Here is a 26,280-nt window from a genome sequence, read left to right as displayed (position 1 = left end):
CCTGGAGCTGCCCTAAAAAGGTAATATGACTTAATGGGCTAGTGTTTTCTCATTTGTAGGCCTTCTCTATAGCTCAGGAAACAAGCTCAGACTCTTATTTACGTCAATGTCTAAACTACAGAGTTTCAGATAAACTTTGTATAAACCTTAACTTGGGATGGGAAAGGGCTTGTTTACATGTGTTTGGAAAGAACTGTTTGGGAGATAGGAGGGGCTCCTCCTTCCTGTTCTATGCATAGATAATAGCCTCTGCTTTTTCTTTTCTCTCTTTTTTTTCTTTTTCCCTTTTAAGATCCTTTCTGGGGAAGACTACCCAAGAGCACTACCAGTCTACTAGTCTGCCACTTATAAAAAGGATAAGGTATCAATGCCAACACTTGCCAAGGTTCTTGACCTCCGTGCATCTTGACCTACATGAGAAACCCAACCCACAAAAGTTTGCTCTGCTTCTGGTCTCTGAAACTTGAATTGAAAGATTTAGGAGTAAACACTCCCTCTCCCCTCTCTGTCTTTGTCTCTCTGTCTGTGTGTGTGTGTATCTCTCTCTACACAAACACACACACACACATATTGTTTAATGACATGGTATATTGCCATTAAACTTTTGTTTTTCATTCAGGAACCCTTTTAAAAAATATTTCAAACACTTGGAATTAATTAGGCTTGGAATAGATAATGCTTTTGCTATTATTTAGACCAGGGATTCTTAACACTTTAGTTGTCATGGATCCCTTTAGCAGTCTGATGTAACCTACAGATCCCTTTTCAGAATGTTTTTTGCCTACATTCATACTTGAAAGAAATGCTAAATTTTAGTTAGAGGTTAGTGAAAATAAAGATATGATTCCCTGCCCCTCCCTTCCTGCCCCCTCTCCCTGGCTTCTATCCAAGTTCACAGACCTTCTGAAATCTCCCCATGGAGTCATTGGGGACAGTCCCCAGATTCCAAGTCAAAAAGCCCTAACTGTAGACTGTCAAGCCACAGTTGTGAGTAAAGATTGCCTAAAATGCTTTTCAAACATAAAGGGTTATGTAAATTCCAAATAAAGATAATTGTTAAGCACCCAGTTCCACTTCTTCCCACTTCTTTCTCTTTCTTTTTGGATGCATGTGGCAATACTGGCCTTTTTTTTCCAGCTTTCTTCTGAATTAATTGTATGTGTAATAAATATCAGAATATAATATTAATAACAATAATATTAATAACTACTCCCATAAATGTAGCGAGAATTTTATAGTGTATGGATTGGACTGCATGGCTGCCAAAGTTCCTTACGACTCTGACGTTCAGTGTTTTTACTTATCAAACAGTTAGTTATTGAGTTTAACTGTTTCTGATTCTCATTTGTCTAGTCTGTTGTATTGATCGCTCTCCTTATTTTTTTAACCAATACCAGATGGTTTTGATGACACCTACTTTATGATATAGTTTGAGGTCTGGAAGTGCTATTCTTCCTTTCTCCCTCCTTCTCTTCATTCTTTTTCATATTCCAGATCTTTTGTTTTTCCAAATGAATTATTCTTTTTTTTTAAATCAAATTCTATAAAGTATCCCCTTGGTAAAGCATTAAAAGTGCAAATTAACTTTGGTAGTATTGTCTTTTTTTATTATATTGGCAAGGCCCAGACATGAACACTGAACATTTCTTCAACTATTCAAGTTTTTTTTTTATTTCTTTAAGAAGAACTTTGTAATTTAATCTATGCAAGTCTTTTGTGTACTTTAGTAGATCCATTCCCAGATACTTTATGCATATTGTAGCTATTTAAAATGGGAATTTCCTTTTCTATCATTTCTTGTGGTGTTTTGTTCCTATTTAGAAGTGTGGTTGATTTTTGAGGGCTTATTTTACAGCCTGTAACTTTACAGAAACTGCTCTCTCCATTAGTGTGTTTGCTTATTCCCTAGGGTTTTATAAGTATGCTGAGTAAATAGGGATAGCTTTGTCTCCTCTTTATATATCTTTATGCCTTTAGTTCATTTCTCTTGTTTTATTGTTGTTGTTAGTATTTCCAGAACTATATCAAATAATAATGGACAGAATGGATATCATTGCTCTACTCCCATATTTATTGGAAATGGATCTAGTGTATCCCTATTGCACATGAAGTTTGCTTTTGGTTTTAAACAGGTGTTTTTTATGATATTAAAAAAGATCCCACTATGCCTATATTTTACAGGCTATTTTTTTTTTAGCATAAAGAGTGCCTTGTACTTTGTCAAAGGCTTTTTTGGTATTTGTCGAGATAGTCTAGTTTCGATGTTTTTGTTTTTAATATGATAACATTTTCCTCGTGTTGAACCATCCATGCATCCCTGATATAAATCCAACCTACCTACAAAAACTCTCTATTTGATTAAAACTGTTGGGAAAACTAGAAAGTAGTCTGGCAGAAATTAGACTTAGTTCAACATCTTATATCACATTCCACAATTCATTTTAAATGAATACGCAACCTTAATACTAAAGATCATACTATTAAAAAAACTAAAAGAGGAGCAGATTATATACCTTTCATAGTTATGGGTAGGAGATATATTCTTAAACAAACAAGAGAGAGAGGCAATTATAAAAGATAAAATAACTTTGATTACATGAATGAGGAAAAATCTTTGTATCAAATTTCTCTGATAAGTGTTTCATATCCAAGATATATAAATAATTAGTAATTATATATGTACATATATGTGTGTGTACATGTATATGTATATGTATGTATATATGTGCACACACACACACAAATAGCAATTTTCCAATAGGTAAGTGGTCAAGGGATATGAATAAACAGTTCTCGAAAGAATTACAAAGTGTTTACAACCACATGAAAGAATGCTCCAAATTGCTAATAGAAGAAATGCTCATCAAAACAACTCCAGTGTTTCTTTTCAGACCCTACAGATTATCAGAGATGACAAAAAATGGCAATACTCAATTCTGGAGTCGTGTGGGATGATAGGCACATTAATATATTGTTGAAGCTGTGAATTGGCACAACCATTTTGTAAAGCAAGTTAGAATTATGCCACTAAGGTGACTGAAATGTCCATATTCTTTAACCCACAGATTCCATTACTGGGCTTATATCCCAAGGGAGCCATTGATAAGAAGAAAAGTCCTCATATACACCAAAATATCTATAGCACTTTTTGTGATAGCAAAGAATTGGAAGCAAAGTAGATATTCATCAATTAGGAAATGACTAAATAAATTATAATGCACAAATGTGATGAAATATTACTGTGCTGTAAGAAATTATGTATATGATAAATACTGAGAAGCGTGGAAAGATTCACATGAATTGATAAAGATAAAAGTAAAGTAAGCAGAGCCCCAAAAAACAATATATGCAATGACTACAACAATGCAAATAGAAAGAACCACGTACAAAAATAACAAAAAATAACGTAGCAAAAGCTCTAACATGACTCAAAATAAGAGATAAAGAGGACACCTCTAAACCACCCCCTCCCCTGCCACCTTCATGGAGGTGGGATGTCCAGAGGCATTATGTGTTGTACATATTTGCAGACTTTTTCAATGTATTGATCAGTTTTTCCTGTTCTTCTTCTTTTTTCTCTCTCTCCTTCCCTCTATCTCTCCCCCTTTTCCCTCTCTCTATCTCCCCTCCTTTGTCTTTAATATAGGATGGCTCTCTGGGAAGGGGAGGGGAAAGGATATTGGGGAAAACTATGAAGATATGAAAAACAAAAGTTAAATAAAAACCTTTATAAAAAAGAAATTCAGTGCTTCTGTGGTTCTCATAACAGTTCTGTGAAGTAAGTGCTACTATCCCTATTTTACAGAGGAAATTGGGGCCTATGGAGTTTAAATAATTTGACAAAGTGCAGACAGGTATAATAAGTATATGTGTGTGTGTGTTGTGTACACATATATATGTATATATATATACATACATTTATGTGTGTGTAGGTAGACATATATAATTGCAAATATATACACATCTGTATGTATACGATTTGAAAGTGAAATGCAGGGAAATACGGTACTTTAATGTTTACAGATCATTTTAGATACATTATCTTGAAAGACTATCCTATGGAAGAAGGGTTACACTTGTTCTATTTGGTCCCAAGGGAAGTAATAGGTGGAAGTGGAAAGAAGGCAAATTTCTTTTTGATGTAAAGAATAACTTCTAAACAGGGAGATCTATACGGAAGTCGAGTAGACTGTGTGTGTTTGTCTGTGTGTGTGTGTGTGTAGCAATATATTCATATGTGTTATATACAATCTGAAAATGAAATATAGAGAATGAAAGAAATGGATATTTCTTGTTTTCATTTGGTAGGATGCAGGTGGATATGAGAGAAGACAGCTAATGTAAGAAAAAAGAAAATGTTTCACCACAAATGATTTCCTTAGGTTCTGATCTAGTTTCTAAAAATGAACTTGAATATTTCACACAAATGAAATCCTGTAATCTATCATTAAGTCACTCATTTTGCTGCCCACAGGGTATTGATTTTCCATTCTAAAGTAACCAATCATCTTATCTGAGTGGTTTCATTCCTTGGCTATATAATAGAGGGAATTTGATTCCCAGGGTTTACTGCGAAGGCTGCTATTGAGTAATCTTTTTGTCAGTAAGCTGAAAGTTTGACATACCTCTCCTTTCTGTTTTATTCTGTACTTTAGATCTGCTGATAGCCAGAGCAAATACTTGATTTCTTCTCCTGTAAAATCTTTTAGAGTTAAGAGATGACGTCCTTTCAACTGGACATTACTTTGGACTGATTTTCCACATCTGCACGGAAAAAAAAAGGAAAAAATGCTTTAAAAAAACCTTAGTGATTTATCCCTTGTTTTTTTTGAGAAGCAACACAATAAATTAGAGTGATTGTCCTTTGATTTTGTGAAGTTAATGTATTTAAATATAATTAGCAGAGCTATGGTTTGGAATTTAAATGAACTAATATTTCCTTTAGTTAAGAAAAGGAAGAATGTGAAGGAGAGAGTGAATAATTATGCTGCTAATAGGGCAACATCTATTAATTGGGAAAATTTATTCCTTTGTTACATTGTAGCTCCCATTTGACAGTGATTGCTATCGCTTGTCAATGAAAATTAAGCATAACTAAGGCAAATCACATCTACTAAAATTTGTATATTAATGGCACTCATAAAGGCTAACTATTAACCCCTGGCCCCAGTGGGAAGCACAAGCTACCTCTGCCGATGGCAAAGTCTTTGATTGGGCTTTTAAGAACTTGCACTGCTTTCACCCAGTCCACCAGAAAAATAAAAAGTTCATTCGCTTGCTTTGTCCTTAAGAAGTGAGAATGCCATTTTGACCTATTTTATCACCATATTAACCAATTTGTTGACTAAATTATTGTTAATTTGAAAAATTGGTTGGTTCTTTAATGTTTGACTCTTCTTGTATCCCTAGCAATTAGAACAGTGCCTGGCACATAGTGGTGCCTAATAAATGTTGATTGATTGACTGAACATTTACAAAAATATAAATGCCCAGATTAATACAACAGGGAGCAGAATACTTATGTAACTTTTTCTTAGAAAATAAGAAATTGAAAAAGCCATAAAAAACTTCCTTAGAAAAAAATCTAGGAACAGATGGATTTATAAGCAAATTCTACCAAATATTTAAAAACAATTAGTTCTAATACAACTATTCAGAAAAAAATAAAGAAGGAGGCCTGTCAAACTCCTTCTATGGCACAAATATGGTTTGGATACTGTAATATTAATTAAGGTGGGACTTTTTTTTTACTGTTTTCTTTTTTGGAGTACTCATTTAATCAAGCACCCTTGATGAGTCCAGCCTTTGTTTCTTTGATTAAATTAGGAGTCTCTGATGACCTCCATGCCTCAAGGGAAAGCCTGGTTTGCATGAATTTGAGTGACAGGTTTGTGATGCCAGAGTCTTTTAGGCCACGTGGGTTTGAGTCCCAGGTTTGTGACAGCTTTTAGGTCATGTGGGTTTGAGTCGCACATTATGAGGTTCTTTGACCCTGAATAAGATATATAAACCCAGAGGTTGGCATTCTCCCTTGGGGCTCTCGGTCACTGGAAGAGTGGTGTGGGACTCTGGCCAGCCATTTTAAGAGCCCCCAGCTTGTAAACCCAGCTGTTGATGCTTTCCTGGTAACTATGAAATGTGATTTGGTCAGTTAATATTGTGTATGTTTGTAATTTGTTTGTATTTGCTCTGAAGTTCAAGGTGCTGGCTTTTCCTCTTGAACTAAGTGAATGATATGTGTAAGACTGTTAACCCCTTAATGTTGCTTTCTTTAGTAAAGCAGATCAAAGAACCTGTTAATGCCCTTCTGTGTGCTGGTTGTTGCTGGTTTTACACAGCCACAGTAGCTGCTAGCAAGATTGTTGATACAGATACCTTAACCAGGAAGATTTAAAACAGAGAAAGAAAACTATAGATCAATTTCCTTAATGAATATTAATACAAATATTTCCAATAAAATACTTGCAAGGAGATTACAGCAATATATTCCTAAGATCATACATTATGACTAGTCCAAATTTATACCAGGAATGCAGGACTAATTCAATATTAGGAAATTCTAAGTATAATTCATCATATTGATAACAAAAACAACAAGGAAAACATGATTATTTCAAAAGCTGCAGAAAAAGCTTTGGACAAAATATAACACCTATATCTGTCAAAAACCCAAGAAAGCACAGAAATAAATAGAGCTTTCTTTAAAATGATAAGTGGTATCTATTTAAAACCAAGAGCAAGCATTATCTATAATAGGGATAAACTAGAAGCCTTTCCAATAAGATCAGGGGTTAAGTAAGGATATTTGTTATCACCATTACTATTCAATATCTAGCCATAACAATAAGAGAAGGAAATTAAAGAATAAGAATAAACAAAGAAGAAATAAAACTATCAATTTTGGCAGATGATATGATGGTTTACTTAGAGAACCCAAAGAATCAACTAAAAACAATTTAAAACAAATTTAAAACAATTTAAAAATTCAGTAAAGTTGCAGTATGGAAAATAAGCCCTCACATGTCATCGGCATCCCTATATATTATTAAAAAAAACCAGCAGGAATAGATGGAAAAATTCCATTTAAAATAACTAGATAGTATAAAATACTTTTGAGTTGACCTGTCAAGACCCACACAGGAACTATATAAACACAATTATAAAACATTCTTCATCTAAATAAAGACAGACTCAAATAAATGGAGAAATATTAATTGCTTATGGATAGGCCAAGTCAATAATAAAAATGACAGTACTACCTAAATTAATTTATTTATTCAGTGCCATACCAATCAAAATACTAAAGAATTACTTTATAAAGCTAGAAAAAAATGACAAAAGTCATCTGGAGGAACAAAGGACCAGCATACCAAAGGAATCAGTGGAAAAAAAATTGGAAGGAAGGGGGCTTAGCAATACTGGATCTCAAATGCTATAAAGATGAAATTGTCAAAATAATTTGGAACTGGGTAGGAAATAGAGTGGTTGATCAGAGGGACAGATTAGGTATACAGTATACAGGAGTAATGAGCACAGTAAACTACTGTTTGAGGAACCCAAAGATCCAAGCTATTGGGGCAAGAATTCACTATTTGACAAAAACTGCCATGAAAACTGAAGAGCAGACTAGCAGAAACAAGTCATAGAACATCTCATGCCATGAAGCAAGATATATTACAGAAAATGGGTACATCATTTAGTTACATAAGATAATATCATTAGAAAATGGGTGGATCATGGAAGCAATTGCCTGTCAGATTTCTGGATAAGGGAAGAGTTCATGACCAACCAAAAGACAGAGAGTTCTGCAGGAGATAAGATGGATAATTTTGATTATATAAAATTTTAAAAGTTGTAGCACAAACAAAACCAATGCAGCTAAAATTAGGGGGAAAAGCGAGAAAATTGTTTAGGATAGAAAACCGTTTATAAAATCTTTTGAAGCATAGTGCTAGGTTATGAGCATAATCTCATAAAGAGTGAAAAGTGGTAGAGGAAAAAAAACATTTACAGAAAGCTTGTCAAGGGACACATTTAAGCAAGAACATCACAAGGACATTTAAAAGATAAATCTGAAAGGAAGGCAATCAACAGATGAAAAGTTGAAAAAAATTCTATAATAAATTATTTTTTCCATCAAACACAATACAGCTTCCACATTTGGACTCTGACATCATAGTCTCCAATGCACTGTAGGGAAGTAGGTGGAAATAGATGGATGGATAGATAGATAGACAGACATACTAGTTGCTACGTGCCAGACACTGTGCTAAGTGTCAGGGATACAAATAGAAACAAGCAAGACATTTCCTACTCTAAAGGAGCTTATGTGCTAATGAAGGGAGACAACATATAAAGGGAAGCTGGAAAGTGATCTGGGCTTGGGTACATGCATGGCAGCATGATTTAGAGATGGTAGGAAGGAAGTGGTACAAAGGTCTTTTTTCCTGGAAAGATAAGATGAAAGTTTCCTTGTTAGAAGCTGGGGAACCAGGGTTGAAGTCCAAAGTAGCAGTGGGAGGAGATGAGCGTGAACAGCATGACAAGGAACTAGTCCAGGAGGGGCATTAAAGAAAGCAAAGATGAGGAGAGCAGCTGTCATAGTTGTTCAGTCTCATCTGACTCTCTGAGACCCCATTTGGGGTTTTGTCGGCAAAGATACTGCAGGTTTGCCATTTCCTTCTCCAGCTCATTTTACAGATGAGGAAACTGAGGCAAGTGGAGTTAAAGTGACTTACCCAGGGTCATACAGCTAGTAAGTGTCTAAGGCCAGATTTGAACTCATGAAGATGAATATTCCTGACTCTAGGCCAGGCACTCTATCCCACCATGCCACCTAGCTGCCCCTGAAGAACAGCTAGAATAAGTCAAATAAACACAGAGTATTCTTACTACTTCTGAGCCCTTGCACGAATCTCTTTGGGCCTCTGTTTTTTCATCTGTAAAAAGAGAAAATTGGATTAGGTGGTCTCCAAAGTCCCTCCCTTTCAGCTCTAGATCTATGATCCTGTAAGGCTCAGACCCAGGTTTGTGATGGAGGTAACACAATAAACATAAGGATGTTGAAGGAATCTATTCTCAAAAAAATTTGAGAGAACAGATATCAAATACTTGGGGGAAAATAATAGACATGATCACCTTTAAGAAAGGTAATGAAGAAAAAATTAATAACTACTGGCTTATATGCCTATTTTTCCCAAATCTACACATAAATCAAAGTCAGGCAGCCAGGTGGTGCAGTGCATAGAGTACTGACCCTGAAGTCAGGAAGACTCATCTTTGTGAGTTCAAATCTGGCCTCACACACTTACTAACTGTGTGACCGTGGGCAAGACATTTAACCCAGTATGCCTAAGTCTCGTCATCAGCAAAATGAGCTGGAGAAGAAAAAGGCAAACCACTTCAGCATCTCTGCCGAGAAAACCCCAAATGGATAGAGAGTCAGAAATGACCAAACAGTAACAACAACATATCAAAGTCAGCCTCAGTAAAGGGGTAAGAAAAAAAAAAAACAAGTAGGCTTTCCCAAAGAATATTCCATAGTAGACCATATCTTTACAATCAAGTAATTGACTAAAAGAGTACAAAATTCCACTGTGCTTATTGTATATTAACTATTGTTGGCTTCTGTTGCTGGGTCTTAAAGGGAGAGCTTTACAGAAAAGCCAGATGCTGGAAGCAATAGGCCCTTTAATTGGGCACATTGAAGAGAAAGCCATGTGGCTTAACTGAAGACATGCAAGGGAACCCAGTAAGAGGCAGGAGAAGTGACGGAAGGGTGAATCCTCCAGGGATGGCATGCATCCCTGAAGCTGGGGCAGTAGTTAACCCCTTCAAACTAAGGCAATCTACTGACCCCACTACACACACAAACACACACAGACACACACAGACACAGACACACACAGACACACAGACACACACAGACACACACAGACACACACACACACACACACACACAGAGGACTAATAACAGTTCAGGGAAAAGATATAGTCATGGCTGTCTCCAGAGAGTTTTGAACATGATGGCCTTTAGGCCAAAACAAGAGGAAGAAGCCTATGATGATCCTGAGACAGGTTGTTCCTGTGATTTGCCACATCATTATGCCAAGAATAATGGTGCTCCTGAGTCTGCCTTCACTCCATGCATCAGGGCAGCTTGTGGGTCAGGGCAGCTCTGGGACAAAGGCACATCCATAAAAGTGGCAAGTGTTTTTATAAAGAGGTGCATCTAACTGATTTCCTACCTCTGATTGGGGTGGGGAAAAGGTGGGGGCATTCACATAGGAATCTGGAATTTTGTAGCCAGAAGATTTCAGACATAAAAGATCTCAGATACAGTGGGTTCTTAAAGGTGTAGGGCAGAATGGAGGGGCCATTAGGAAGGAGAAATGAGGTTGGGGGGATGGTGGGGGCAGGTCTACAGTATATACAGTCTGGCAGACAAAGGCTAGGTCCGAAAAAAAAGGGGCTATCTCCACTTTTCCTGATCTTTATCCAGTGGTGGGATTTCGCCAGTTCACACTGGTTCGGTAGAACCCATACCTAATTTTAGGTTTAGTTCTTCGAATAGGTTGTTAATGGAGGCAGCACCTCAGGTTGGTTTGGTGGATAACTGGTTGTTAATTCATTTGAATCCCACCACTGGACCCAGATGGCTCTGGAGGAGAAAGTAAGGCTGGTGATTCTGCATAGTCCTCCATCACTCAAATTCAATTCATGCAAGTCACAGCATCATTTTCCTGATGTCATGGTCCTTTTCAAGAATAAAGGACAAACAACAACAATGAAGTCTGAAAAACCACAATTTCCTGTCATACAACATACAATAATATGCCTTTTCCTGGTGCTTAAAAAAATTGTGGTTCCAAAGAGCAAAATGCTTCTTTAAAAGCCATCTTCCAAAAAGGTGCGTATATTAAAATCATCTAAGATTTCTTAAATCTTATAACAAGAGGTAATTTATTATTAATGTCTTCTTATTATCAATATCAAGCAAGGCATACAACAGATATATGTTATTCCCAGTTGCTTACCATTGTGGAGAAAATAGATTGTGAGGGGTAGAAATGACTATTAAATAACTAATTATCAATATTGGGGAGAGAAGATTTATCCCTTTCTGAAATCTGACTCTCTACTAGGCCAAGCCAGCATCTAAAGAACATTGCTGCTAATGAGATTGCATTAACTTTCTCCTTAGTCTTGTTCAGACTCCACCCAGAACACAAGCCTTGGTGTTCTACTCTTGTTTAAGTGGGGATAAATTCTTTGATTAGATTACCCTAGGATGGGAGTGGTTTGGAAGTAAATGTCACATTCCCCCATCCCCTCATTAGAATAAGTCCACCTCTCATTATAATATTCATTCTTCTCATTACTTCTTAACCAATCAGAGTCAATTGCCACCCTCAGGGACACCCAGTCTTCCAAGGGCATATAAGGGTTAAATGGGTTCCATGAAGGGTCATTGGCATTCAAGAGGCTCACTGACCCTTTTTATTAACTATATGCTAGCATGACTAATAAAATGATTAATTACCCAGAAACTATGTTTCTAGAACTTTTTATACATCACATGAGTCTTAGGGAAGCAGAAAAAGTAATTTTAGAAAAGCAAGAAACAGTTAGAGGATTATATAAATAGAGACCCTCAAGCCAGCAAGGACAGGATGTCTTACAGATCTCTATCTTAGGAGACCTCCACTCCCTTAGATGTCTCCAGCCCTACCAGTAGATTTTGATGAGATTAATCACACAGAAAACATAACCACTGTAAGAATTTGATCTTCCGCAACTCCTGAGACCCCAAGGCTTACACATTCTCCCCCAAATCACCTGCCATCCTGTTTTTAGTATTCAACCTCTCCAATAAGGAAAAAGATGAGCAGGCTCACCTGATAGTCTCTGAAGTTCTGCTGCATTTAATGTCAGCCCTAAGGCTATATAAAATCCTATATCTGTGTATCTCCTCTGGTTCAATGCCTTACTGTCCATCTTTCAACTGCCTGTCAGCTGATACTAATCAACTTTTTTTAATCTTCTAGCCTTGATTCCTGATTTAGTGACCTCCAGTCAAATGGACTAATGTAGGAGGAATTACTCACAAGGAGCATCTTCGGACTTCTAAATTGAGGAATTCCCTACCGCTAATGTGGAAGATTCCCAGTGCAAACTCCAGATAGAAGTGGGAACCCAGATGGTCTTGTTTGTAAATGACATGATTTTTATCAAACCTTGAGAGTTACAGAGACTCCTAAATGAGATCCTTACTCAGATGTTTGACCTCACTTACACACATAAGATAAACCAAGCTGATAAAAAAAGGTTTCTATGATATTCAGTTAGATGGGCAACCCATAAAGCTGACCAATAAGTACATATATATTAGAAAGACACTATGGATTGATAATGAACTAGACCCAGATCTGAATTAGAGGTTTGCTTGCATTTTGGGGATTGGATAGTTCTTTTAATGACCCTAAGCTTCTCCCTGAAATAAAGTGGCACTCTTTTAATACAATACACTTCCAGTGATGTTATGAATCATGGAATTTCATAGTCTTGGAAGAATTCACGATGTGGGTCCCTATCAAGGCACTGTAAAAATGCATGATGGCTAAAAATAGGCTTCAACATATTATCAATGAAGCATTATATATAATGATGTGATTATATCAGAAGTGGCATAAAAGTTGCCATCAAAGATACAGGACTTGATGTGGAGGTGGGTGGTTCACATAGCAAAAAAGCGAGAGGTAACAGATGGGATGGAGACCTTGTGAACTCCATTGGTATCCACATAAGGACAAAAGATAGACTGCTATCATACTGATTAGATCCTCTGGATGGAAGTTTTATGAAAGGACAGGAACAAGAGTCTTAGGGGATGGGAAGGCATGGATGATATAGAATATAGAATATTATAGAATAACTCTATCTTAGTGAATTTTGGGGTAAGGAAATATCTCCTCCCCAGATAATATAACTTATGAGACCAAGGAAATAGAACTTTAGAGTTTGCTCTGTACTTCCCTCCCTATTGACAACAACAGGATGAGTGAGAATTATTCTATTTTAAAAGGGGCCTCAAACATCTTGGAGATTTCCTGCCAGCACAGTGAATTCTGATAAGATTAACCTCAGAGAAATGCATTTCCCACAGGAACAAGCCTGACCTTTCACAATTCCTACAATGCTAAAGTTTGCATACTTCCCTCATTTCCATTCCGTTGTCGAATGTTTCCTATTTATCCTATATGTAGCTTGCTTTGTATATATTTGTTTGTATGTTGTCTCCCTCTATTAGATCATAAGCTTCTTGAGGACAGGGAGTATCTTTTGTCTCTTCTTATATTCTAGGTGTTAGCACAGTACCTGGCACATAGTAGGTGCTTAATAAATGTTTATTGATTGATTGAATGTTGCTGATTGTATGTATACTTCAAGTGGGCCTACAATGCTACAATGCAAACCCAATCTATATCCCAATAAGCTAACATTACTCCTAGCCCAAGCATCTTCCTTAATGTAATCATAAACTTATTTTCCTTTCAGTTTGGCTACTCACTTTTTGATCCCCAGTAACGCAGACTTCACAGTGGATGAGATCCCTAAGCTCTGATGGAACTCAGGCTGGGAAATTCCCATAACAATGGGTTGTGATCTGCCACATGGGAGAAAATACCCACATTGGTGAGGTCATAGATCTAGTGAGGCCTTTCAGAAAGCTAAGAAAACAGAGACAAATACAGAAATACCCCTGGAGGCTCAGACAATTTAAAGACTCTTTCATCATTATGAAGAAGTGAAAAGAACGCCAGACTTGGATCCAGTGTCAGATGATAGGGATGCTGAAGGTGTGATAGAAGGAGGAGACAAGTTTTGACCCTTTTATGGGAATATTGCTTCCCTGGCTCTCTCCATCATGAAGGCAATTGCAGAAGGCAAAATTGATGATTCTAGGATGTTTAGGGATGTCAGGAAGTCAAGAGTGGCCTAGCACCTAGAGGCAGCTAGGTAGAACAGCGGATGGAGTGCTGGGCCTGGAGTCAGGAAGACTCGAGTTCAAATGCAGCCTTAGATACTTACTAGCTGTGTGGTCTTGGGCAAGCCACTTAATTTCTGTTTGTCTCAGTTTTCCCAACTGTAAAATGGGCATAATATGAGCACCTACCTCCTAGGGATGCTGTGAAAATCAAATGAGGTGATATTTGTAAAGCACTTAACACAATGCCAGGCACATAGTAGGAGCTATGTAAATGTTTCTGCCCATCCACTAACGGTTGTGGAATCAGTGTATACAATACAAGACAGTAGTACAAGCAAAAGGCATGAATTCAAATCATGAAAACAGTTCCAACGACTTTTTCATGTATCAGTCTGGAGAAGGTAACCTTCAAATTTTGGGAGAAAATCTTCTCCCCAGAAAAAAGTAACTTAGAAATCAAAGAAGTAAAGCTAGAAGGTTGTGTAACTAGAGACGCTCAGGTCAGCAAAGACAGGATGAGCCTTGCTGATTTCTGTCTTGAAGGAGACCCCCGCTCTCTTAGAAATTTCCTGCCTCACCAGTAGATTCTGATGAGACCAACTACAGACAGCATACCCACTGGAACAAACTTGATGTTTGTCAGCCTCTGACACCCCCGAGGTTAACGCATTCTCCCAAAATTACCTGAAGTCCTATCCCTATTATAAACGTCCCCCAAACAAAAGTGGCCAAGCAGCCTCACCAGAGTCTCTGGAGTTCTGCTGCATTTAATGTCTGCACTAAGGCCGTGTGAAATCCTATGTATGTGTATCTCCCTTGGTTTATTACTTTGGCAATCCAATTGTCAATTTCCCATCGACTGATACTAAGTACAATTTTTATTTTCTAGCTTTGCCTCAGGATTTAATGATCTCCAGTCTAAGATGGGAAGAATTCATAAGGAGGAATGGGACCTCTGGCTTCAGGAATTCCCCAACAATCAATATATAGCAATTAATTATGCAGATAGTAGTATTCAGACTTTTTGCTATTTATTTTTTTCTTTACTATTTACCATTCACTATATCAATATATTCAGCAATTGCGCAACATTATTTTCACACTAACATCAGGTTAGGATGAAGCGAAATCAGTTTGGATAACCTTATTACATGTCTAAAAAAACCATAAAACAAAAATAAAAGTTACCATAAAAAATCATTCCAGGGTACAATCAAGAACAATAGAATTAGGTTCCTATGGCAAGAAAATAAAAGAAAAAATGCAAAATGTTTGCAAAATGCAAACAAGAATGTGTTGTTCAGAATGGAAAGACAAAATCCCTTTTGGAGACAAAAAAAATGACCACAGCAAAAAAAAAAAATGCTGTCAAAATGAAGTCAAAAGAGTTTCCTGCCACTTAGACTATTACCCTGAGACAACACCCATTCAAGTTCAAAGGGCTAGATAAGGAAATGAGACAACAGATGTCCTCAGGATTCACCAGTAGCAAAAACAATGTTTGGAAAAGAAATCCTTCAAAGTTATTCACATTGTAAATTGAGCTGTTTGCAGGGGGAAAAATCCCTCAATACTTATTCTAGGCTAGCAAAAGTATAAGCAAACATAATGTGCCTCATAGAATTGAATGCTGGATATTTCAAGGGCCACTCAATACAAGTCTAGGGCAATTTAGGTTAAAAAAATTCATTGTATGTATATGAGTACATACATACATATATATATATACACATACATATATGTATACACACCCACACACCCATACCCACATATATAATATATGTACATACATATACATATGTATGTATGCGTATATACATACATGTATATATACATATATAAATACATAAGGCAAAATACAGTGGAAACTACAGGTAGAAAAAAAAATTGTACAAAGTTTTTAGAAAAAAAAATTTTTAATCCAACTTCTTGCCAAAAAATGAGTGGCCAGGAATTGTATCAATATTCTTCTAGACTGGCTCCTATATGTAAAAGTTCCTCCTGGTTCTCCTACCTATCCAACCATTCCTTTTCAGTATCTTTTACATGATATTAATCTGGGTAAAGCCCCAGGTGTCCCCAGGCCTCTGTCTTGGGCTCTCTCTTTTTTCTCCCTCTATTCTACTTCATTTAATGGTCTCATTACTTCCCACCAATTCAATTATAGGATGCCTTGTATAGACATTTTAAACTCAACACATCCAAAACTGAACGTACTATCTTTTTCCCCAAACCCTCCCTGCTTCCAAACCTCCTTATTATGTCGAGGGTACCACCACCTCACCAATCCACCAGACTTAGAACTTAGTTATTCTTGACTCTCTCACCCCCACTCACCACATCCAATCTGTGGCCAAATACCTGTAGCTTTCACCTTTGGACCATCTCTCCAATGTGCCCTCTTCTCTCCTATTACTGCCACCACCCTGGTGCCAGCCCTCTTCTCCTCATGCTGCTTGGTCTCCCTGACATGAATCTTTCCCTACCCCAGTTCATCTTCCATTCAGCCACCAAAATGACTTTCGTAAAGTGCAGATGTGACTATGTCATTCCCCTAATCAAACACTAGTGGCTCCTTAATTGCTTCAAGGATCGCATAAAAAATTCTGTTTGGATTTCAAAGACCTTCATAACCTCCCCAGGCTATCTATCCCACACCCACCGAATACTCTGGGATCTACTGATACTGGCCTCCTTACTGTCAAGAAATCCCTAGCTCCCAGCATTTTCACTGGCTGTCCCCCATGCCTGGAATGTTCTTCTTCCTGACTTCTCTCTCCTGGCTTCCTTCAAATCACAACTCAAATCTCTTCTCTAAGATCCTCTCCAAATCTCCCTTCTGTTTATTATTTCTCACTTATCCTGTATACAGCTTGTTTGTATTTATTTGCTTATGAGTCATCTCCTCCACTAGACTGTGAGTTCCTCACAAGGACAGGGACTGTCTTTTGCCTTTCTCTGTTTCCCTAGCATTTAGCACAGTGCCTAGCACATAGTGGGCACTCATCAAACGCTTACTGACTGAGCCGTGTGCTGCTCGGTCTTTTGTTCACAAAGGTAGGTTTTGTGCAGAACCATGGGTCTGTGTAGATATGACTCACAGAGAGATGACAATATCTATCTCTAGAGTCAGAGTTGGAAAACTGTGACCCATCAGTTAAGAATGCTTTTTTAATCTTTTCACATAGAATAGAACTTTATTTTAAAAGAAATATTCATAGTCCAAAATGAATATCAGTCTAAATTGTTCTGAGAGATACAGTTTACCCTAGAGACTCCATCTCTCAACCTTTCTCCAAAGAAGACCTTGATTCATGCCAGGAAGGAAAGCAGGAGGTTGGGGCTAGAAACTGGTCACTCTGCTCCTCTCAATGAAAGGTAATGCTGTATTAGAATTATAGCTATCTGCTCCCTTAGATGTTGTTAGTCTAGGGAAAACAATACTTAGGTTCAAATTGGGCTTCTGATCATTATCCCTTGACTGAGAAGGAGCACCCCAAGCTATGTATCCAAGGCCTAAAGGCCTAACTCCCTTCCCACCAAATGTCACTTTCATGACGTATACATATAGGGAGTAGTGAATAAATCCATTATCCAAGTCAATAGCAAACACATCAAAGAATCTCTTGCCCAAGGAGAAATTCCCCCAAATCTCTAGTGTCCTTGGCAGGGGACAGGGATATGATTGAGGTGCTTACAATTTCCTTCCTTTTAGGGACCTAAAGGGAATCTGGCACTGTGTCTTCTCTCTGGAAACTAGAAATGAAAAGACTAGGATCTTTTTTCTCCTAATCTCTCATCAACTCTGCTCCTCACAAATTCAGGGAGCATTGAGTAATCAATCTCCATAAACTGAGAGAGCTTTTTGGAAATGGGTTTTGAATCACTCTTATATCAGGGTTGTTGTTTGTCCATTCTGGAAGAGGACCATGACATTGGGAAGGTGATGCCATAACTTGCAAGTGACTTGGATTTAAGTGAGGGAGAGCTGTGCAAAGTCACCAGCCTCACTTTCTCCTCCAGAGCCATCTGGGTCCAGTGGCAAGATGTAGATCAGGATGACTAGAGATGGCCCCCTATATCAGGGAGGTTGAAAGTCAGCCTAGGAGTTCTAGAAACAGAGAAGTGTGGAAGGTGAGGTAGTGGCTGTGTTGAGTGAGAATTTCAGTCATGGGCCGAGAGTGGGCTTGGGAGGACACAACACTAAGAACTCTCAGAGCCACAGGGCAATGTGAATTGAGAGCAAAAGGTTCCAACAAGTAGACCTGGCCATGACTTTCCTTTCCCTATGCAGATGTGTGCTGGAGCCAGCTCAACCTGATCAAGAGAACTGATTGTCAAATTTTCAGTAGAAGCATTTATACTTTGGAAACTTGTGAAGTAGGTACTGTAAATATCATTGACCCCGCTTTACATATGAGAAAACTGAGGCCCAAAGAGAATAAATGATTTCCCCAAAATCACATAGCTAGTAAATAGTAGATCTGGGAATAGAATCCAGATGTTAGGTTGTCCTGTATCTCCTAGGACACTCTCCTTTGGAATTAGAAAGCTGGAGGGTGACCTCAGTTGCCCAACATTTAGACACGTCATATTTAAAAGAATCTGGTCTTATAGTTCTTGGCATTGTTAAGGTCATGTTGTCTGTATGGTTCTGGCAAATAGATTACTGTTCATGGCTCCCTCTCTTTCTCCATCACTACTACTATCCAAGCAGCAGTGTGGTAGTAGGTGTTTAACAACTGGATCTCAAAAAAAATGACTAACAACACACTTTGAAGTGTAATCTGAATTTATTAAGATTTTCTCCATCATTTTCTTAAATATAGACATTGAACAAAACAACAAATCAAACCCTCACCTGTGATTTGCCAGTTTCCAAAGTATAAACGCTCACTTTGAAAATTTAACAATTAGTTCTCTTGAGCAGTTTGAGCTGGCTGCAGCACACACCTGCCTAGGGAAAGGAAACTCACGTAAGCGCTCACTATTCGGGAATCAAATATGCTCACTATTGGTGGACATTGTTGTTTACAATATCTGGCTTTCGGTGGAGCCTGGTGGGGGTTTTGTACCTATTCATTGTGAGAACAAGCTTAAAAATCATTGATTCTCCAAAGATAATTTCCAAGCAATAGGGAGTCACATAAAATGAACCTTCTATTTTCAAGACCATAAGAATAGCACATTAACATTCCACAACTCAGCACTTCCTTCAATAAGCTAACATGAACCAGGCTGAAAAGCAAGCCAGAGGAAGTATCAAGGAATGCAGGAAAAAGACACATAACCTCTGGACTAATAGTTCTCCGCACACCCTGAGGTGTAAATGAGGAATATTCTCATCTAAGGCAAACCAGATGGGGGTGAGGGAGCAGCAGTGAGTGGTACTAAGTGTGATGGTGGATACGGTTAATAGGGGAGAAGGCAATGTGGCTCGCCCTTGTGAGAGGTTGAAGAGGGAAGATATTGCCCAGGCTGCCTATAAGAGAAGAGGCATTACTTGGGGAAAATGCCCCTGGATAATGAGACCTTAGAGCCAAGCCTCATCCATTTTCCCCTAAAAGCTCTGATAATACCATACCAAGAAAGTTTAAATTATTGTTGACTTGAAGCCTTAACTTTTGCCTTTCTTACTCAACTAGGTCTTCATTACTATTGTTCTGGGGCCCCTGAAGGGGATGGTCTTGCAGTCTGCTTCTCATAAGGAAGCACCCCTTTTCTGGATGTTCACTGTGGGGAAGGGTTGCGGGGGGAGCATAGAGAGAGGATGGAAAATACAACCTACTTTAATCTGAGAAAGAGGCAAAATAATTTCTATGGCCTCCTTCAGATCATCTGATCCATCAATTTTAGACCTTTAGGCTAAGATGAATTCAGTCTGAATCAAATCATCCAGGACTCTCCAAGTCACTTCTTTCCAGTCGTCCTGATGAATATCAGGCCACTGGACCCAGGTGGGTCTGGAGGAGAGAGTGAGGCTGGTGACCTTGCACAGCCCTCCCTCACTCAAATCAAAGTCAACTGCAAGTCATGTCATCATTTCCCTGATATCATGGTCCTCTTTTGAGAGTGAAGGACAAACACAAAACAATCCCTCACGTTTCTACAGGACTTTGTGGTTTGCAAAGCAGTTTGCCTACATCACTTGATTCTCAGAATAACCCTCTGAATCAGGCAAGGCAGTTATTATTATCGCTACCATTTCAGAGTTGAGGAAATTGAATGCCCAAGAAGTTAAGAACCTTCCACAATTTCACACAGCCAGTGAATAGCAAGAGTTGGGACTCAGACTTTGATTTCCTTTCCTTCCCTGGAGAGTCCTCATGAAGTTCACTCTGGTGCAGAACAGCATCAGTTAGGGACATGCTTCCCACTGGGTAGTGTTTCTAATAAACAGATGACTCAGTTGGATTTGGCCCTCATAGAACACTACATCTTTGCTGGATCAGTCAATCCTGTGGATTTCTGAAGAAGACTATCTACAAGAAGACCATCTACAAGCTATGCTGAGGATTCTCACACCTATTTCTTCAGCCCTTACCTCTCTGCTCACCACCAGACTCACATATCTAACTGTCTTTCAAGCATCTCTAACAGGATACTCAACAGACATCTTAAACTCAACATTTCCAAAACTGAACTTAATATCTTTCTCTCTATATCTTCCCTTCTTATAATCCCCGCCGTACTGTGTAAGGTACCACAATACTCCAGGTCTTCCAGGCTCACAACCTGGTTGTCATCCTTGATTACTCACTATCTCTCATGCCCCACATCCAATCTGTTGCCAAAGTTTGTCCATCTCACCCTTGCAACACCTCTCAAATATGGCCCTTTCTATCTTTGGGTATTGCCACCAACCTGGTTCAAACCCTCATCATCTCATCCCTGTACTGTTGCACTAGCCTGCTGGTTAGTTGGCCTGTTACAAATCTTTCCTCCATTTAATCACCAAAACTATTTTCCTAAAGCAGGGGGTCCAACCATGGCACCCCTATACTCAATAGACTCCAGTGGCTCCCTAGCACCTCCATGATCAAATGTAAAAATCCTCTGTTTGGTGTTCAAATCATAGGGAAAAAATCCATATATATACCAAAATACTAATCGTAGTGTTTTTTTGTTATAGCAAGCAACGGAAAACTAAAGGGATGTCTGTAAATTGGAGAATGGCTGAACATAAAGAATATGAAAGCAAGAAGTGCTTACTGATCTGTTTGAAGTGATGAAAGAAACAGATTCAAAGAAAGTGGGAAGAAAGTATATGAACTGATGCAGAGTGCAGTGAGTAGAACCAAGAGAACAAAATGATCATAACATTGTAAAGAAAAACTATTTTGCAAGACTTAAGAACTCGAATTAATTCAATGACTGAAGTAACTTTTCCACCCCTTGGTAGAGAGGCAATGGGTTAGAGGTATAGAATGAGAAACATATTTTTAGATATGACCAGTATATCGATTTGTTTTGTGTAACTTGTTACAAGGGAGGGTTAGGAAAAAACTGGGAGGGGGGAGAAAGTGAGGGTAAGGTAGTGAAAGGAGAAAGAGAGAGAGAGAGAGAGAGAGAGAGAGAGAGAGAGAGAGAGAGAGAGAAGGAGGGAAGGAGGGAGAGAGAGAAGGAGGGAAGGAGGGAGAGAGAGAAGGAGGGAGGGAGAAGAAGAAGGAGAGAAGGAGGACAGGAGAGGAGAGGAGAGAGGAGAGGAGAGGAGAGGAGAGAGGTAGGGAAGGAAAGAGGGAGGGAGGAAGATCAAAGCTGAATTTTGAGAAAAGAAGAAAGAAAAAGAAAGAAAGAAAGAAAAACTGCTTTTTTGTTGGTGTTTAGTTCACAGAAGAGAGCAGAAGGCAGTTTGGAGAGAAATGGGAAAGCAGGATGCTTTTGGTACTAACATGCTGAATTTGGTAAATACTTGAAAAAACAAAGCTGTATGTAATTAAATTTTTTTTCCCTATAGCTCTTTAAAAATCATTCTTTGTAACTTTTATATATAGAAAGTTTAAGTTATTTGGTGTTTGTCCAGTTCAGAATTAAAAAACATTTTTAAGTACTATTGTTTCAAGGTAGAGGACACATCAAATTAAAAGTTAACATACCCTCTCAGCCTCCTGCCAAAATCCACTTTGCTGAAGATTGTAAACGAAGTTAAAATGTAACACTTAACAAATAAGAGTGAAATAGCTTTCCTCTCATGAGGAGAATGTCAAAGGTCAGAGACCTCACTGAAACAGAACTGCTCTCAGTTTATTTAGCTGGATGTCATCCAGTAGCTGGGCTTGGGGTGTGTGTGTGTGTGTGTGTGTGTGTGTGTGTGTGTGTGTGTGTGTGTCTGTGCATGCATCGTTTTGTGTGTCTGTGCATGTGTGGCTCTGTGTGTGTCTGTGTGTGTGTGTGTCTGTGTCTGTGTGTGTCTTGTATATCTGTGTGTGTGTGTCTCTGTGCATGTGTGGCTCTGTGTGTGTATGTCTGTGTGTCTGTCTGTGCCTGTGTCTGTGTGTGTCTGTGCATGTGTGGCTCTGTGTGTGTGTGTGTGTGTGTGTGTGTGTGTGTGTGTGTGTGTGTGTGTAGAGGAAGCAATGAGGGGGGGAGAGGAGGAATATGGAATGGCAGCACATCCTGTTGGTCTTCCTGATGTCTGCTTGAAGATATCTGAGCCAGAAGCATAGAATTCTAGATCTGTGAAGGACCTCAGAGACCCCCTAGTCTTTGCCCCTTCATTGTATCAGTGAGGAAACAGTTCTAGAGGGGTCGTGACACTTCCAAGGTCACATGGTGAATCAGTTGTGGAGCTCAATCTAGACTCTAGGTCTAAAGATTTTTCAGTCCACTGTTCTTTCAATGACACCCCACTGCCTCCCTAAGTTGATCACAGAAACGTTGTTTTAAAATCTGCCATGGACACAGACAAAAAAAAAAAAGAAAAAGGAAATCAGAAGGTGGCACTGAATAAATAAGATGTTATTTCTGTCATTAAAATTCATGCGTATGAACTTTAACAACACAACAGCACTATATTTTGCCGAGCCCTTTTGCTACTGCCTCCCCACTTCTGACATCTGTCCCCTTCTATCTCATAATCCGCCACCAAAGTTCAGACTCTTATAATTTCTCTCCTGCACCCTGACAGTAGCCTTCTAATTGGTCTCCCTGTTTCCAATGTCTCCCCTCTCCCATTCACCCCTCATGCAGTTGCCAAATTCATGTTCCTGCCTGTCTTCCCAGCTGATTTCAAATGACTCACCCTCATGTACTCTATGTTCCAACAGAACCAGCTCATGGGTGGTTTCTGAAGTTCTATCTCCTGCCTGTTTGCCTTTGCCTTCTTAATCTCCCCTCTTTAAAACCTGGCTCCCTTCAAAGAGTGCCTCAGGTCCCATCTCCTTCCTACAAGAGACCTTTTCTGATCCTTAAGCCTAGTGCTGTTCTCATGCTTCAGCACTCAGAAATTAATCTGTATTTACTTTGTATGTACTTTTTTATTCCTTTATCTGTGTATATCCCCCAATAAAATGTAAGCTCGAGGGCAGAGAATTTTTAATATTTTTTCACTTTGTATCCCCTTCCAACTTCCTAACTTCTTCCAACCTCCTCCCAATGCCTGGTCCATAATAGGTTCTTAATGCCTGCTTGTTGAATAGAATTGAATGGGCATACTGTAAATAGTTTGGGGTTTATGGTTTGTGTACCTGATTTTAATCCTTATTGTGCTTCTTTACTTAATTGGTTTATGGTTATTAAGAATGTCCCCAGGGTTTTGGGTGGACCTGTGGTGTTATAGGAGGATTGGAACAAAATGAACAGGATGGAGTATGCATGGCTTGCTATCTATATTGTTAGAGATCACACTCACATTGACGAGATCAAATATCTAAATTATGTTTATAATGAAAAAAAGAAAGAGAAAATCAGTTTCGAGGTTCATTGTGCCTACAACAAATATATCTTTCTGATATCAACTATAGTTTTCCTCCAAATGACTTCTATTCTTGCTTTAAAGCATCTTTCTTCCAACTGGTAGCTCAATATTCAGAATCAAGAAATAGCCACTTCAGGGAAAATATGAAAGGATATAGGCCATACAATCCAGAGTCTTAAGGAATGAGTTTTCAAATGTAAATGAGAAACAAATCATGTTATTCCCTTTAGGCAGAAAGTTTTCTTCATATGACCTCTTAAAATATGTATCTCTAAATCCTTTAGTGTAGAATTTTAAGTCTATCCAAAGATTAGATGAACATCGGTATCCCTAAAGTGAGATCAATCAATCATGAAGTATCAATTGAAAGCCTACCAAGTGCCAAGCACAGAGTAAAAAAAAATGAAAAAATCCCTACTCCCAATGAGCTTACCATTCTAATGGGGGAGATAAGAAGTGAATGTAAAATGTGCATAGAATGAAAATAAAATTAATAAATATAAATCTACTCAAAATAATTAAATACAAGCTCTTGGTATTTGGGAGGTATAAAATTTGAGGGGGAGGATGCTAGCAGTTTGGGAAATCAGAAAAGGCTTCATTCAAAACATGGTACTTGAGCAGCATTTTTTTTAAGATTGAGATAAATTATATTTACATATATTGTGTTTTACAATATAATTTATAATGTAGGATATACATGTGATATAACTACGTTCTATTAAAAATACTAGATCACTGATTATGCCTGGGAAATATGCCATGTATTGGGTTAGTGTCATAACTGACATTGAGCAGCATCTTAAAGGAAGAGAAAGACTCTAGGAGGTGAAGGTAAGAAAGGAATGTGTTCTATGCTTGGGGGATGGCCAGCAGAGTACCATGTGTGAGGAACAGAGAAGAAACTATTTTGACTAGATCAAAGAAAGTGGGAAGAGAAATCATGCCAATGAGGCTGAAAAGATAGGCTGGGTCCAGGTTGTGTACGACTTCAAAAGCTACATAGAGGACTTCATATTTTTCCCTTAGAGACAATAGAAAGTCATTAGAGTTGGTTGAGAAAGGTATATTATCAGATAGTTCTTTCTATGCTTTTATTCAGCAAATATTAACTGATTTTTCTCCCTGGTCTGGACCAATGATTTCATTGCTGTAGGTGACTTGCCCAGTGTGGAAACTCCCTCCACAGGTGCAAATTAGAATTGCCTTGGCAGATAGCAGGTGCTTAATAAATGTTTATTGATTAGTAGACCAATTGATTCAGAGGTTAAGTGACATATTCAAGACCCCATAGCAAATAGGTGTCAGAAGTAGGACACAAACTCCATTGTCCTTGGCTTTGAAATTGGCCAGCTATCTACCTTACCTCTTGGATATTAGGTAATAGCTCAATATAAGTTGGGTCCTTTAATTTTCTCGAGATAGGTGGTTGTTTAGAATTTTAAGGACCTGAATGGAATGGCCTGGACTGGATATGGCTGGAATGGGATGGGCAAGTCACTATTTTTGTCTGGACTTCAGTTTCCTCATTTGTAAAGTGAAAGGGCTGGACCAGAGAACTTCTAAGGTCTCTTCTAGCTCCAAAGCTATGGTAGAAATGAAAATCAGACAATTGTACCTGCCACAGTAGGCACAAAATGAAATGTGATCAGTGCAGAAACAGGAAAAGAAAGAACAACTCAAATACTGGTCAGTTTAATTAGCTACGACCCTCTCAAAAAAAGAGGACCCAACTCTAACGCCTAGAGGAGGCAATTTTCTTGCTGCATTGTGAACAGAAAATCATTTCTGTCATCACCAGAACTGTTCAAATTCCCAAGGTAAGAGAAGGTCCATATCAAACACTTACTGGAAATTTCGAACTGCCAGCCGGCTTCCTTGTCGGAGAGCTGCACTCCTCAGCAAGGTCTTCAGATTAAATAGCATCTTTGGCTGATAATGGGAAGGACAGCTGCAGGTATTGAAGGATTCCTCTGCACAAAGTCAGCAAGCAGAAGCACCTTGGTTAAAGAGAGGACCTTCTATTTGAATGAGGGAGCAAAGGTAATATCACCTTTCAACCACCTTATCTAGCCTTCCTGGTTAGGATCCATGCTGTTCAGGGTTAAGGGGCAGGTGTACTTTAATCCAACTTGCACTAATGTGTATTTTTAAAGAGATATTAACTCTTGGTTCCCATTTCAGAGCCAAGCCAGGAGAGGGTTTTCCTCAATCTATTGATTGAACCACACAATGATAGATTAAGCTACCATCAATTAACAAATATTTATTGCCTGCCTACTGTGGTCAAGGTAGAGTGAAATGAGATCAAGTGAGATAGCACACATAAAAGACTTAATAGCTACAAAACTTAGTTTTTGATGGTTGGTGCATT

At 38.4% G+C, this 26,280-nt stretch overlaps 1 protein-coding gene across 2 annotated transcripts in view; it reads right to left on the bottom strand.

Moving 5' to 3' along the window:
- OTC (ornithine carbamoyltransferase) overlaps positions 1-25,972 on the bottom strand; it is an 81,253-nt gene extending 55,281 nt beyond the window's left edge. Inside the window, exons 1-3 of one of the 2 annotated variants that reach the window (XM_036744326.1) lie at positions 25,756-25,972; positions 13,571-13,666; positions 4,626-4,764 (exon numbers count right to left, since the gene is read on the bottom strand). In XM_036744326.1, coding sequence (XP_036600221.1) covers positions 4,626-4,764; positions 13,571-13,666; positions 25,756-25,832 — 312 coding nt within the window. In that variant the 5' untranslated portion in view covers positions 25,833-25,972. The remainder of the gene's footprint in view (positions 1-4,625; positions 4,765-13,570; positions 13,667-25,755) is intronic. The other variant, XM_036744327.1, reaches the window with a different exon arrangement.
- Between the last annotated feature and the right edge of the window lie 308 nt (positions 25,973-26,280).

Source organism: Trichosurus vulpecula, chromosome 2 (genome assembly GCF_011100635.1).
Source record: "Trichosurus vulpecula isolate mTriVul1 chromosome 2, mTriVul1.pri, whole genome shotgun sequence".
Lineage (NCBI taxonomy): Eukaryota > Metazoa > Chordata > Mammalia > Diprotodontia > Phalangeridae > Trichosurus > Trichosurus vulpecula.
The sequence above is the reverse complement of the archived record's forward strand: the minus strand, read 5'-3'. Positions and strand labels throughout refer to the sequence as shown.